Source organism: Tachypleus tridentatus, chromosome 9, assembly GCF_004210375.1.
Source record: "Tachypleus tridentatus isolate NWPU-2018 chromosome 9, ASM421037v1, whole genome shotgun sequence".
NCBI classification, from domain to species: Eukaryota; Metazoa; Arthropoda; class Merostomata; order Xiphosura; family Limulidae; genus Tachypleus; species Tachypleus tridentatus.
This window is the reverse complement of record NC_134833.1, coordinates 124,929,163-124,942,368: the sequence shown is the minus strand read 5'-3', so window position 1 is coordinate 124,942,368 and position 13,206 is coordinate 124,929,163. Positions and strand designations below refer to the sequence as shown.

At 35.3% G+C, this 13,206-nt stretch overlaps 1 protein-coding gene across 2 annotated transcripts in view; it reads left to right on the top strand.

Moving 5' to 3' along the window:
- Positions 1 to 13,206, top strand: part of LOC143226280 (voltage-dependent L-type calcium channel subunit beta-1-like) — a 90,939-nt gene continuing 77,733 nt past the window's right edge. Inside the window, exons 1-2 of one of the 2 annotated variants that reach the window (XM_076457035.1) lie at positions 1 to 269; positions 7,482 to 7,568. In XM_076457035.1, coding sequence (XP_076313150.1) covers positions 165 to 269; positions 7,482 to 7,568 — 192 coding nt within the window. In that variant the 5' untranslated portion in view covers positions 1 to 164. The remainder of the gene's footprint in view (positions 270 to 7,481; positions 7,569 to 13,206) is intronic. The other variant, XM_076457037.1, reaches the window with a different exon arrangement.

The window sequence follows — 13,206 nt, the reverse complement described above, 5'->3', positions numbered from 1 at the left end:
ACAGCCCTCAAGTCACACGTGCACTCTTGCAGGAAACATTTGTACGGCTGTTGGTTAACACATCATCTTTGTAGAGTATCGTAGAGTCGTATTTGACGCTGAAATTGTGTGGAGAAACATGATCGAGAGGTATTTATGTTTTCAATTTCTCTGATGTTATCGATATGGAAGCTGAACTGTCTACAGACAGCAGCGAACAACAAGCTTTTCCTCTGGACGAGTTATCGCGAGTCGTCTTCAAGCCGAAGCATTACCACTTATTCTCACAGGTAAGATGAATCTCACTTCTGTACTGAACCGTCTCATCTCAAACAAAGAGGAGTATTAGAGTTATTTTGAGCATATGAATGCCCAAGTTTTGTTTGATTAGGTTTTCTAATGAAGTGTAGGCTTAAGAATTAATCGAATCCACACAGCACGAGCTCTCTCTTCATCGATTGGCCTATGACTAGCCAGAATTGCTGATGTTTTTGGCGACAGCTGTCAAATAAAAATCATTAAAGCGCTATTTGCCAAATGTAGTATTACCTTTTGTTTTGAAAGTGATGTTAAAAACGTTCTGCAAACGTTCATAAACTATTTTAAATAATAAACGCACAAATAAACTCCATCATTTTTTATATATTGTTTACTGGTTTCGTTGACAACCTTTCATTTTATTTAGTCGCGTGTTTTATACTGGTACTTCTCCTCAGAGGACAGTCATAATATCAGTAAGGTTGGTTTTACTTTTAGAGACGTTCTTAACGCTAGCGTTTCGTAACCCTAGATAATAACGTCTTTTATTGAAAAACTGGGTTTTCATGCAAATCTGTATTTAAATTTATATAAAAAATAATGCAGCTATTTAAACGTTTGTAACAGTAGTGTACGGAAATTAAATTTTAAGTTTGAGGAACTAACTTTTTCAAAGTATAGTCTTAAAAATTGAACAATTTTTTAAATTAAAGTAAACTTAAATTTTTGCAAAATAATATTTTAAGAATGGGCGAACATATGTACAAGGAAAAAGTGTGGATTAGATTTCTGACTTTATAAATTGTTCTGTAATTCATTAATTTAAGTAGGTTAGTTAGTTTAGAATGTGCTAAAATTTAGTGGCATTTTCGTATTTCACAGATGGGATGTGGAATTTTATGTAGAAATAGTTGGACTTTGCAATAGTAAATAGCTGATGACTTATTTTTTCGCTCGTTTGTTGTTAAGAGTAAAATTACACGAAGAGCTATTAGAGTTTTGCCTACCGCAAGTATTAAAACTCAGTTTTTAGCGTTATAAGTAGAACTCGCAGAAGGAAATAATAGGGCAGGGACTCACTGAAAAATAAGGGGTACCTTTCAATCAATGCATGGCAAGACTTTTTTGAGAGGTGGTAGAGCTGATAAGGGCACTGGGGACTGTTGGTTACTTCTGGTACACATAGGGTAATCAGGTGTGTGTTTAAGTAGCTAAAGGCACTTTTTTATGACTGAGAAAAAGATCTGTTTTGAGGGTATAGAAGCAGAAAGACATGGATTTGAGCTCATACAGCCCACTCTGTATACATCACTCGTAATAAACATTCAAATTTAACGTTGAACCTTGGGGAAGGAGTGACGAACTGTGAACTACTGGACCCGGCATGACCAGGTTGTTAGGGTGCTCACCTCGTAATCTAAGGGTTGTGGGTTCGCCATGGAAGCATTATAATGTAACGGTCAGTCTCACTACTTGTTGGTAAAAGAGTTGGCGATGAGTGGTGATGACTAGTTGCCTTACCTCTAGTTTTTCACTGCTAAATTAGGGCCAGCTAGTACAGATAGCCTTCGTGTAGATTTGCGCGAAATTCAAATCAGACAAGTAAATTACTGAGTAATATTTGTATTCCCAACCTGAAAAAGCATATTGCGCGACAGATGAGATAAACGGGCAAGTTACAGAACTACCCAAGGTTCAAACCTAGTCAGCTATAAATTTGAACTTCTGACAGGTGAGAAGAAAACCATTCATCAGCACCCAGCGCCTACTATTAACCGAAAAGCTATATTGCCTATCATATCTATGACGCTCCGCCGCTCAAGGTGTGTAACATAAGTGATTTAAGGCCCGGTATGTTAACCATTTGGCCACAAAGGCCAACTAGTTGAAACGATATTTTTAATTTTATTTTCGAAGTTGCCATATTAGGTGGTATCTTAATTAGCTTTGGTTTATTTGTTTTTGAGTTCAGCACAGAGCTACACAGTGGACTATCTGTGCTCTTCCCTCTGTAGGTATCGAAACCCGGTTTCTAGTGGTATAAGTTCGCAGGCATATTACTGTGCCACTGGGGGGATAATTAGCTTTGGATAAAATTATTGAAACGTACTTATAAGTGTTGTTAACGGTGAAAGTGTAATTTACACAATTAACGTTTAGAGCATATTTCTTAAACTACTTTGAAAACAACAACGTTGTGTTATTATTGGTTACAGCTTAATGAACTTCGTGTGTTCTTTATGAAAGTTTGTGAGAGAATTAAAAATATATTATGATTTCATAGGAAAATATGTGTAAAATGTAGGAAAGTCCGTTAGAATGAATGATTTGAATGTTTCTACACTTAGTTGTCGTGGAAACTTATCGTTATACAATAAAGCTATGTGCACTCGGTCCAGTATCGAAACTTGGATTTTAGTTAAACACGTTTTCTAATCGCAATAGATAAACCTTCTTCTACATTATTTTGTACATTTTATTTTAATAATCACTATAAAAAGTTTTCGTTTTATTCTGCAATAATTTCAGTAGCCTCGATCTAACATTCTACAGTGGCGCGTGGAAGGAATTATGAGGGACTCAATAATAATAATAATAATAAAAAGCGTGTTTATCACACTCTCCTCGAACATAGTAATACCATCCTTATATATATACACACACAAAGATAATATATTTCCATAAACTGATGTTTGTGTTAGGTGTTCATGTGTATTCAATATACAGAAACTTTACTTTTTAGAAAACTTGATACACAGTTAGATTCACATAAAATTGTGTATTGGTGTGAAACGTCAGTACAGCTGTAAGCACCACGAGTGATTTTATTTAATTATAAGACAGTGTAAAACGCCACCTACCAGCCTGTAACAATCAACAGGGCTGGTGCGACGAATTGATAAGTTTATAAATTTTGCAAAATGTGATTTATTAGGCATGCGTTAATCTTTCTATCAATGTATTAATTTTCTGTTTTGGGACGTTTTCTATATTTAACATGGTTTGCAACGGGTAAAGCTTAGACGTGATTTTCCGCTCTTAAATGTTGGTTGCTATCAAAGAGCCTTCCCTCTCCAGTGGCACAGTGATATGTCTGCGAACTTACAACACTAGAAATCGAGTTTTGATCCCTATGGTGGGAAGAGAGCAGGTGGCCAGCTGTGTAGCTTAAAACAAACGAAAATTATCAAATATACTTGTACAGATGAAGTACCTCAGTTTACGTATGATACATATTAACATAATATTGTGTTTAATAAGATATCAATATGAGAATGGCATGTGTTAAAATAGTTTACTCAAAATGTGTCAAAGAAACTGCCAAGGACCTTCTATATTCGTTGCTGTTCACAGTCGTCATTTTCCAAGTTAACTGTGTACAGCATATATCATATTATAACTGCAACAGAAACATTAAAATATAGCGTTAGTGTATGATACATACAATTGTTTATTTTGAAACTTATTATTGCTTGTTACGTCTATAGTGTAAGAAAGATTCATGTGTGTTTTTGCGGTAAGCACCAGCTTCGTCTCTGCTTTGCCAGTGATGAAAAACATCTTGTGAAAAGTCTATATACGCAGCGGCCATGTATGTTTACTTCCTTTTTCTACACACACACACACACACACACACACACACACACACATGGCTGTCGTACATGATTGATTCTTTGTGTTATTTATATAAAATCTAAACTTCTGCAACCAGGTGTTGGGGGTTAATTTGTCATATTTTCTTATTTGGGTACTTGGCTGATATCTTTATTTACAAAACTTTCAAGACATTCTGTTGCTACTATTACAAAGATAACTAATTTATGTCCACTGTTATGGGACTTCTAAGGGCTATTTCATGTATTTGTCCATTTTTGTTGCATATTTTTAATCTAATGTCACGTTGATGATTAGACCTATTCCAGCAAGACATATCTGTCTCTTTCTCTACATATTGTGATGAGTTGACGAGCTGGTTCGAGGTTGAATTAAGTTTGTTTATTTGAGGTTAAGCGCAAAGCTACACAATGTGCTGTGCTCACGACAAGTATCGAAACCCAGTTTTTAGCATTGTAAGGCCGCAGAAATGCCCCTCCCCCCCGACCCGCTGGAGGACTGACAAATTAAGCACAATAATTTCATCCGGCACTAACACCAGATTGCGCCATTTTTCTTTATTAAATTAAAATATTTTCTGGGGGAGTGCTCGCAGCGCTTTCCCGCACAAAAAAAATAATATTTTTTATAAGCGTATCAGAAACATATTCCTGATATTTGGCATCCCTGATTGTGATTTACCTCCCATGGTAACACTTGACGTTTTATTCTTACCATTTGCAGAAATTATTTTGTCATTAAATTTAAATTTTGTGACGAGTGTGTACTAATGAGGCAATCCAATCACTCGTTGTTTGACAGTCTCAAATAATACCACATGATAAATAATACAACAGGGCCCGGCATGGCCAAGCGCGTTAAGGCGTGCGACTCGTAATCTGAGGGTCGCGGGTTCGCATCCCCGTCGCGCCAAACATGCTCGCCCTCCCAGCCGTGGGGGCGTTATAATGTGACGGTCAGTCCCACTATTCGTTGGTAAAAGAGTAGCCCAAGAGTTGGCGGTGGGTGGTGATGACTAGCTGCCTTCCCTCTAGTCTTACACTGCTAAATTAGGGACGGCTAGCACAGATAGCCCTCGAGTAGCTTTGTACGAAATTCTAAAACAAACAAACAATAATACAATAGTATTAAATATAATATCACCTATTATATTTTTAAGTTATATCCCTATGATTAATAAAACTGTGTGTGTGAATGGTGCCCTCCATAAGAACACTTTGTGCAGCACATAATAACGCAAGTAGAAAATAAATAAATTAAGTAGGTGTGCAACTTGACAAATGTTTGAGAGGCAGAATGAATAACCAACTCTGCCGTTGATGAAAGTCTAAACGATCTGGAGAAAATCTACAAGTAAAAGTGAACTCTCAGTCCCTAACGAGTTTTCTTTTCGAAGCTCTTGTAATGTTCTTTAAATGTCTTACCTTAAACGTTTTGCGGGTTATTTTAAAGAGATTGCATTCCTCCTCCTCTTTTCTCTTGAAAGTTTGAAAAACACACAAATTGAGCTAAAAAAAAAGAACAAAATATCTGCGAGAATTTCCAGTATGGCTTATTTTCCAAGGAAATTATTGTAAAGTCAGGGGAAGTGACGAGGTGTAGAAGTTAAGCTGAGACATTTGGCAGAAATGACCAAGTATTGCGTCACTTCTTGTTCAGAGCAACCAGTTTTGCAGAAGAGATGTGGTGAAGATTTCTGCTGTATGAATTTGATACATTTAACTCGTTTAATTTTATAATAATCTTTAATTTTACTTCTGGGAAAATTATTTTATATCAAGAAGTAAGAAATATCATAAAAATGTTATAATTATGAAATACTTTTTTAATTCAGGTTTAAGGGCTTATTTTAACCCTACTATAAACCGAACGTTAAATGATGTGACTCAGAAAAAAAAAACGGGAAACTTAAACAGCAGCAATACCTTTAATTTTCATATTTTTGCTGGATATTTTAGCAATGTATGTTTTTGTTATTATGGGAAACAAACCAAAAATGCTGAAAATTTTCTTTACGATGTTTGACTTGTAGAATTTAGTTGTAGTGTGATTTTTGCTCAAACTCAACTATTTATAGGAGCTACTGCAGTATTGATATAGGGGTTATTCTGTTAACTATTTTTATTATTCAGTACACAGGAAAATTTAAATGAATCTGGTTTACGTTTGGACTACTAAGTTAGCATGCCAAGTTTCATCTGGATTGGTCAACTCCTTTAGGAGGCGATGCGTCCACAGACAGAGAGACGGAACGTTTTTAATGATATTCGATAATTAGCACACCGGCGTTGCTTAATATGTGTAGCGCATTTATGAAATAGGCAGGTACTCTGATTTTCAGTCTCAGCTATGGAATGTAAAGGCTAAAAGGCGATTCGCATACAGTAAAACTTGTCTAAAGCGGAATCGCACGGGACCGAATAAAATTTCCGGCTTAGACACAGTAAACATGCATTTTCTTAATTATATATAATTTTTGAGCGGAACGCTATACTTGCTTGACTCAAGGGAAGTAAGACGTTTGTTAATAAAGTTATTACACTGTTTGTGTTATATTTATAAGAATAAGAACAAAAATAGACATTCAAAATATACATAAGTATACAAAATCTTAATCAAATTTATTTGAAGAAAGTGTGCAATTTCAACTTTCATTTTTTAATGGGATTTCCCATGTGGTTAAAAGAGAATGCCAATTCTATGGCCTTTTCGTGACGTTCATTTTCCCCTTCATTTTTCCATACAATTTGATAGCGGTAATATAACTTAACATTTTAATTAATAGGAATTTCTATTTCCTCACTATGTTTTCCATTTTGTTCATCTTCTGAATCCCTTACACTATTACTATCTTGCGATTCTATTATAGATTCTAAACCAATTTCATCAGTTTCTGTTAAAACATTCTTGTCAACGTTCACAAAACTTTCCACGTTCACAGAATCACCTGCATCAATCTTCTCAATCAGAGTTTGGATTTCACTAGAATCGTCGTAACAAACAACTTCTACACAATTTCCGCCATTATCAAGAATAAATCCACAGTTTCGAAAGCACTTATTACGCATTTGACTGAATGAACGAAAAATGCAATTCAATCTAATACGTCAATTTTCATGGTCATTTCAGATGTTCTCTTACAGTCGTCCATGTTTGCAATAATATGCTGAAGCATCAGTTTTCTGTATTTCAATTTAATACACTGTATAATTCTATTATCTAGTGGCTGTAGAAATGATGTTGTACATGGAAGTAGAAAGACTAAACGAACATTTGAAAGTTTAAACAAGTTATTAATTAAACAAGAATTTATTAATATATAAAGGAATTATTAATTAAATAGGAAGTTAACATTTAATCAAAAACATTTTTCCACCTTACTCAAGTTCTAATCCTACTTGTTGATAGATGAGGTAGGTGAAAGATACGTTACGCTCGTTCCGCCATATAGAGGGCCTTTCATAAGAGAAATCTTAAGATAATACTGCAAAATTTTGATATTTTCGGGTTATACATGTTTTCGCCCCATGCAATTTTCGGCTTAGACAGGTTTTACTGTACATTATATATATATATATTTGTTTTTTAACCATTTGTTCTGTGAATTATATACGTTTGTCTTATTTCAGTCAGTTTCCACATCTAAACGACACCGGCATCCTAGACGTTCTGATGGTAGTGTATCTGACAGTTCAAATAGCATCTTTATAAAACAGGTAAGATTAATTATGTTTTAAAGAATAACAGTTAAGTGCTGAACTTAGAAGTCAAGCGTGCTGAAAATATGGCGCATGTCTGAAATCTTGCTATTCGAAAATGTAATTTCAGTGTGTTTCAAGTTATTGTCAATGCATTTTTACCGTGTGTTTTAATTCAGTCTTTAAGATAATGTTTTCACAGTTGCCCATCAGAGTACATAGGTAATCCAAAGTTCAGCCCATATCTGTGAAGATTACTTGATAAACTACTAATAGTAACATTAGCATGCATCCAGGCTTAGGAAATGACTTAATTATAATAATATGTATTGACACCAAATACTTCACTGTAATGCACATTTCGATCTAATATATTACTGATTGTATCACGCATTCAATCTTAACATGCCACTAACTGCCCTCACTTACATCACAAGTTGTAAGTTACATGATGGATGGGGGATTGACTCTGTACATTGAGTACAGTTTACGCAGATCTGCTTTGCTAGATGTAACACAGAAAACCTGGTTGTAATATCACAACGCAGAATAACTCGTTGTTTAGTAGTTGTAAAATTATTACACAGTACCTTTTTGGATATTACTTGTTATAAGAGATATGCAATTCGTGAATTAATCTTTATGGACAATCATGGAAAACAAGTGCTATATGAACTCTCTCGATTCACCTAATCAACAAACTATGTGATAAGCTGCTAGCTTAATACCAATGTAAACTCATAAAATAGTTCAGAAACTCTCCAGCCCAGTACGATAATCATTTAAAGGCACATTGTAACAATTATATTCAATAATCATAAACTAATTATTATTAATACTATTATCACAGTTAACTTAATATGAACAATATATACAACAGTAGTGGTGTTTAGATGGATTATTTTAATTCATTTTCACTCGCTTGTTTTTTTTTTTTTTGAATCTCGCGCAAAGCTACGCGAGGGCTATCTGCGCCAGCCATCCCTAATTTAACAGTGTAAGACTAAAGGGAAGGCAGCTAGTCATCACCACCCACCGCCAACTTTTGGGCTACTCTTTTACTAACGAATAGAGAGATTGACCGTCACATTATAACGCCGCATGGCTGAAAGACCGAGCATGTTTGGTGCGACTGGAATTCGAACCCGCGGTTTTCAAGTTACAAATCAAGTGCCTTAACAATCTAGCCATGCCGGGCCTTCATTCACTATCGTTGATAGTTGTTTGAAAGAGAGCCACATTTAAAGCTCGACTGTGTTGAATTATTCGTATCCTGATGTTTTCTTGTAATTTTTACTGAAATGTATTTATATGTTTAAGAAGGATGATTACCGAGACAACCAACTTTACATTGTATATATCTAGTCTTTTTACATTCAAATAACCCTTTGTATCTAAATGCTTCAGTTCAGATTGTTCATATCGTTTCAATGAATCAAACAAACGAATTTATTGAACCATCTCATAGAGTGAACTAAGTCAAATGAATCGAGTCAAAAAAATAAATCTTACTGCTCATCAATACTACACAGAAGACCTACTTTACTAGCATTTGTAACAGTACAGTACAGCACTACACGCATTATTACGCAGAGCAGCTGGTTGTCTAGTACTTGTAATATTACTACGTCCAAGAGCTGGTTGTCCAGTACTTGTAACATTACTACGCCCAAGAGCTGGTTGTGTAGTACTTGTAACATAACTACGCCAAACAGCTGGTTGACTAGTACTTGTAACATTACTACGCCTAAGATTTGGTTGTCAAGTATTTGTAATATTAATATGCCCAAGAGCTTGTTGTCTAGTACGTGTAACATTAATATGCCCAAGATCTGGTTGTCTAGTACTTGTAACACTACTATTCCTAAGAGCTGGTTGTCTTGTACTTGTAACATTATTTCGCTCCAGAGCTGATTGTCTAGTACTTGTAATATTACTACGCCCAAGAGCTGGTTGTCTAGTACTTGTAACATACTACACAAAACAACTGGTTGACTAGTACTTGTAACTTTACTACGCCCAAGAGCTGGTTGTTTAGTACTTGTAACATGACTACACAAAATATCTGGTTCACTAGTACTAGTAACATTACTATGCCCAGGAAATGGTTGTCTAGTACTTGTAACATTACTACGCCCAAGAGCTGGTTGTCTAATATTTGTAACATTACTACGCCCAAGAGATGGTTGTCTAGTACTTGTAATATTACTACGTCCCAGAGATGGTTGTCTAGTACTTGTAATATTACTACAGAGCTGGATGTCTAGTATTTGTAACATTACTACGCCATGAGATGGTTGTCTAGTATTTGTAACATTACCATGCCCAAGAGCTGGTTGTCTAGCACTTGTAACATTACCATGCCCAAGAGCTGGTTGTCTAGTACTTGTAACATTACTATACAGAAGAGCTGATTGACTAGTACTTATAACATTACTACGCCTAAGAGCTGGTTGTCAAGTATTTGTAATATTAATATGCCCAAGAGCTGGTTGTCTAGTACCTGTAACATTACTACGCCCAAGAGGTGGTTGTCTAGTGCTTGTAACATTACTATACACAAGAACTGGTTGTCTAGTACCTGTAACATTACTACGCCCGAGAGGTCGTTGTCTAGTGCTTGTAACATTACTATACACAAGAGCTGGTTGACTAGTACTTGTAACATTACTACGCCTAAGAGCTGTTTGGCTCGTACTTGTAATATTAATATGCCCAAGAGCTGGTTATCTAGTACTTGTAACATTATTACGCCCAAGAGCTGGTAGTCTAGTACTTGTAACATTACCACACAAAAGAACTGGTTAACTAGTACTTGTAACATTACTACGCCCAAGAGCTGTTTGTGTAGTACTTGTATCATTACTACGCCCAAGAGCTGGTTGACTAGTACTTGTAACATTACCACGCCTAAGAGCTGGTTGTCAAGTATTTGTAATATTAATATGCCCAAGAGCTGGTTATCTAGTACTTGTAACATTATTACGCAGGAGACCTGATTGACTACTGACTGTAAATTTAGAATGACTAAGCCAGATTTCATTTGATTGTTAAACTTGTGGTTATTTTCCTGTTCGCGGAATGTAACCTCGTCTTGTCGTTTCGCGACATGTTAATAATTCTCTTTTGCTATGTGGAAGTGGGTCAAGTGTGACCTAGTGGTTACTGTAAATCCAAGAGGCAATGTTACGCTATTTGATTGACGATCAAATCCCGGTATTCAGTTAAAGTAGCTCAAGATGTATCTGTGGATACTGTTGACTTGCTGCAAGTTCAAAGTCATGGACGGCTAATGCAGATAGATTATTTTTGTGTAGTTTTGCGCAAATATCTGAATCAAATAAGTGATTTGGAAGAAAGAATCTATAACAAAATGCTTCTTCTATATATTATTGACGAACTATTTCCATGGTGTTCTGTGTTTTGCGTGTTATACTTTTATTATTAAAACACGTGAGCGAATAAAATCAGAGTCGGTATAGTCATAGCAACCAACGCCGTAGAAACGGATGGTGGCGGAATGTGTTGTGGAATCTGCAATTATTCAAGAGATTAGTTTAAAATGAACTTATTGCAATTTATTTTTTGCTTCTTCTGTAGAAAAAGAAGTGATACCAACGTGTATATGGATATTTACATGTCGCAGTGAATGCTAGTATATGGATATTTATATGGCGCGACGAATGCTAGTGTGTGGATATTTACGTGTCGCCATGAATATCCATTATTCTATGTGATGAATAGTATAAAACGTTTCAAATATTTGAAAGTTTTGACGACTTTTGATGATTGAACGTAAGTTACAAGTCTGGTTCAAAGAACTCGTAGTCAAGGTACAGAACTTTCATTATTACGTTTTTCGTTTTTCCGTGGAGATGATTGGTTGAATACAAACTTCCGATTCATGTTGAACTAGATCGCAAAGAAATAAATTAGTGATATGTGATTGAACATAAAGATAAAATGACAAATGGCAGACGTTTTCAGACAGTACTGCCATATAAACAAAATTATTTGTTTTTTTCAGTGAACCCATTCTTATTTTCGATCATCAGAACCAACTAGCACTGACACACGAGACACTGCATTCATTTTCGTTGCAGACGATTTAGATATAAAAACTTTAGAATATTTTTGCGTTAAGTTTTATGATGTCTTGTGAGTCAGGTTAGTCATCCATCTTGATTTTTTTAGTTAAGTGGCATTTGAAATGATGATGACAGTATTTTGAAACAGAATTGAAGAATATCTAATAAGATAATCTGGAGCTAATCCTTGTCTTGTCTCTAAAGGAAAACTGTTTAGGGTTTTTGACTCGCAATCTGAGGGTCACAGTTCGAATCTCCTTTCCACCAAACGTGCGCTCTTTCAGCAGTAGGGTATCCTTATGTGATAATCAGTCTCACTATTCGTTGTTAAAAGAGTAGTTCAAGAGTTAGCGGTGGGTGGTTATGTCTGTCTGCCTTTCTTTTAGTGTTTTAGTGCTAACTTAGTGCCGGTTAACGCAGACATTCTTCGTGTATCTTTGCACGAAATTCAAGAAATAAACTCAGATAACAAATCTGAATTGAGTTAGAGACTTGTAAAACTTTTAAATTCATAACAAAATAATTTCAAGCAAAGTATTAAACTTGTCACCTAAGTGATTTAAAACTGACTATAAAAATTTCTCAAATAACAGAAAAAAATTGAAACGTAAGCAAAAATGTCGAAACTGACCGAGAAAGAAAAGCATAGTATCCATGCGATCATCAGGTACGCTTTACTTGAAATAATAATTATTAATAAATAATAACGACTACACTACCCCAGTGACCGTTAAAAGGGTCAACATACAACTAGTAATATCATACAAACCATACAGTATTTACAAAGTAAAGATAGAACCATTACTATATTACCACTCATGTTGTAGTTAAAACTTCAAATTAGAACCAAAAATATAACCCTATTTCCTTAGTAGTTAGAGGGATCAAAACAGAATAAGAGAATCATACTGTTCCTGGAATCAACATAGAACCAGTGATATCATGCTCTTTTGAGTAGTTATTACTTAAAACAACTTAGAAACATTTTTATTCTACCAACAAGTTGTGGTCACAACGATCAAAACAGTACTATTTGTATCACTATACCTCTGTAACAGTTAGATTGATCAAAACAGAACATATAATATCAAACTATCCGTGTCGTAGTTACGAAGGTCAACTTAGAAATAGTAATATCAGTAATAACTATGTAGTGATCACATATCAAAAGAGAATTAGTAATGCCATCCTCTTTCTGTAGCAATTGAAATGATCAACATAGAACCAATAATATCAATATCACTCCTGTAATACTTAGAAGATCTTATTCGGGTACCCCTGCCATATCAGACTAGAGCCACATTGTAAATTAACCAGCCATTCGCATATTCTCGCACTGTGACAACCATATTAATTTTCAATGAACAAGGTTGTTTAGGTTCTCTAGCGAGGTCTCAGTCTGAACATTATCTGGTATTGCAGGAGTGAAGTATCTGCTTGGCATATTTGGTCACTGACCAATGGAATGACCACTTTGATTAACAGCAGAGGTGCCAAGCTATCAGATTTGACCAATGGCTCAATGAGAACCATGAGCAAGCAGTAAATGATATCATTACATATCCAGA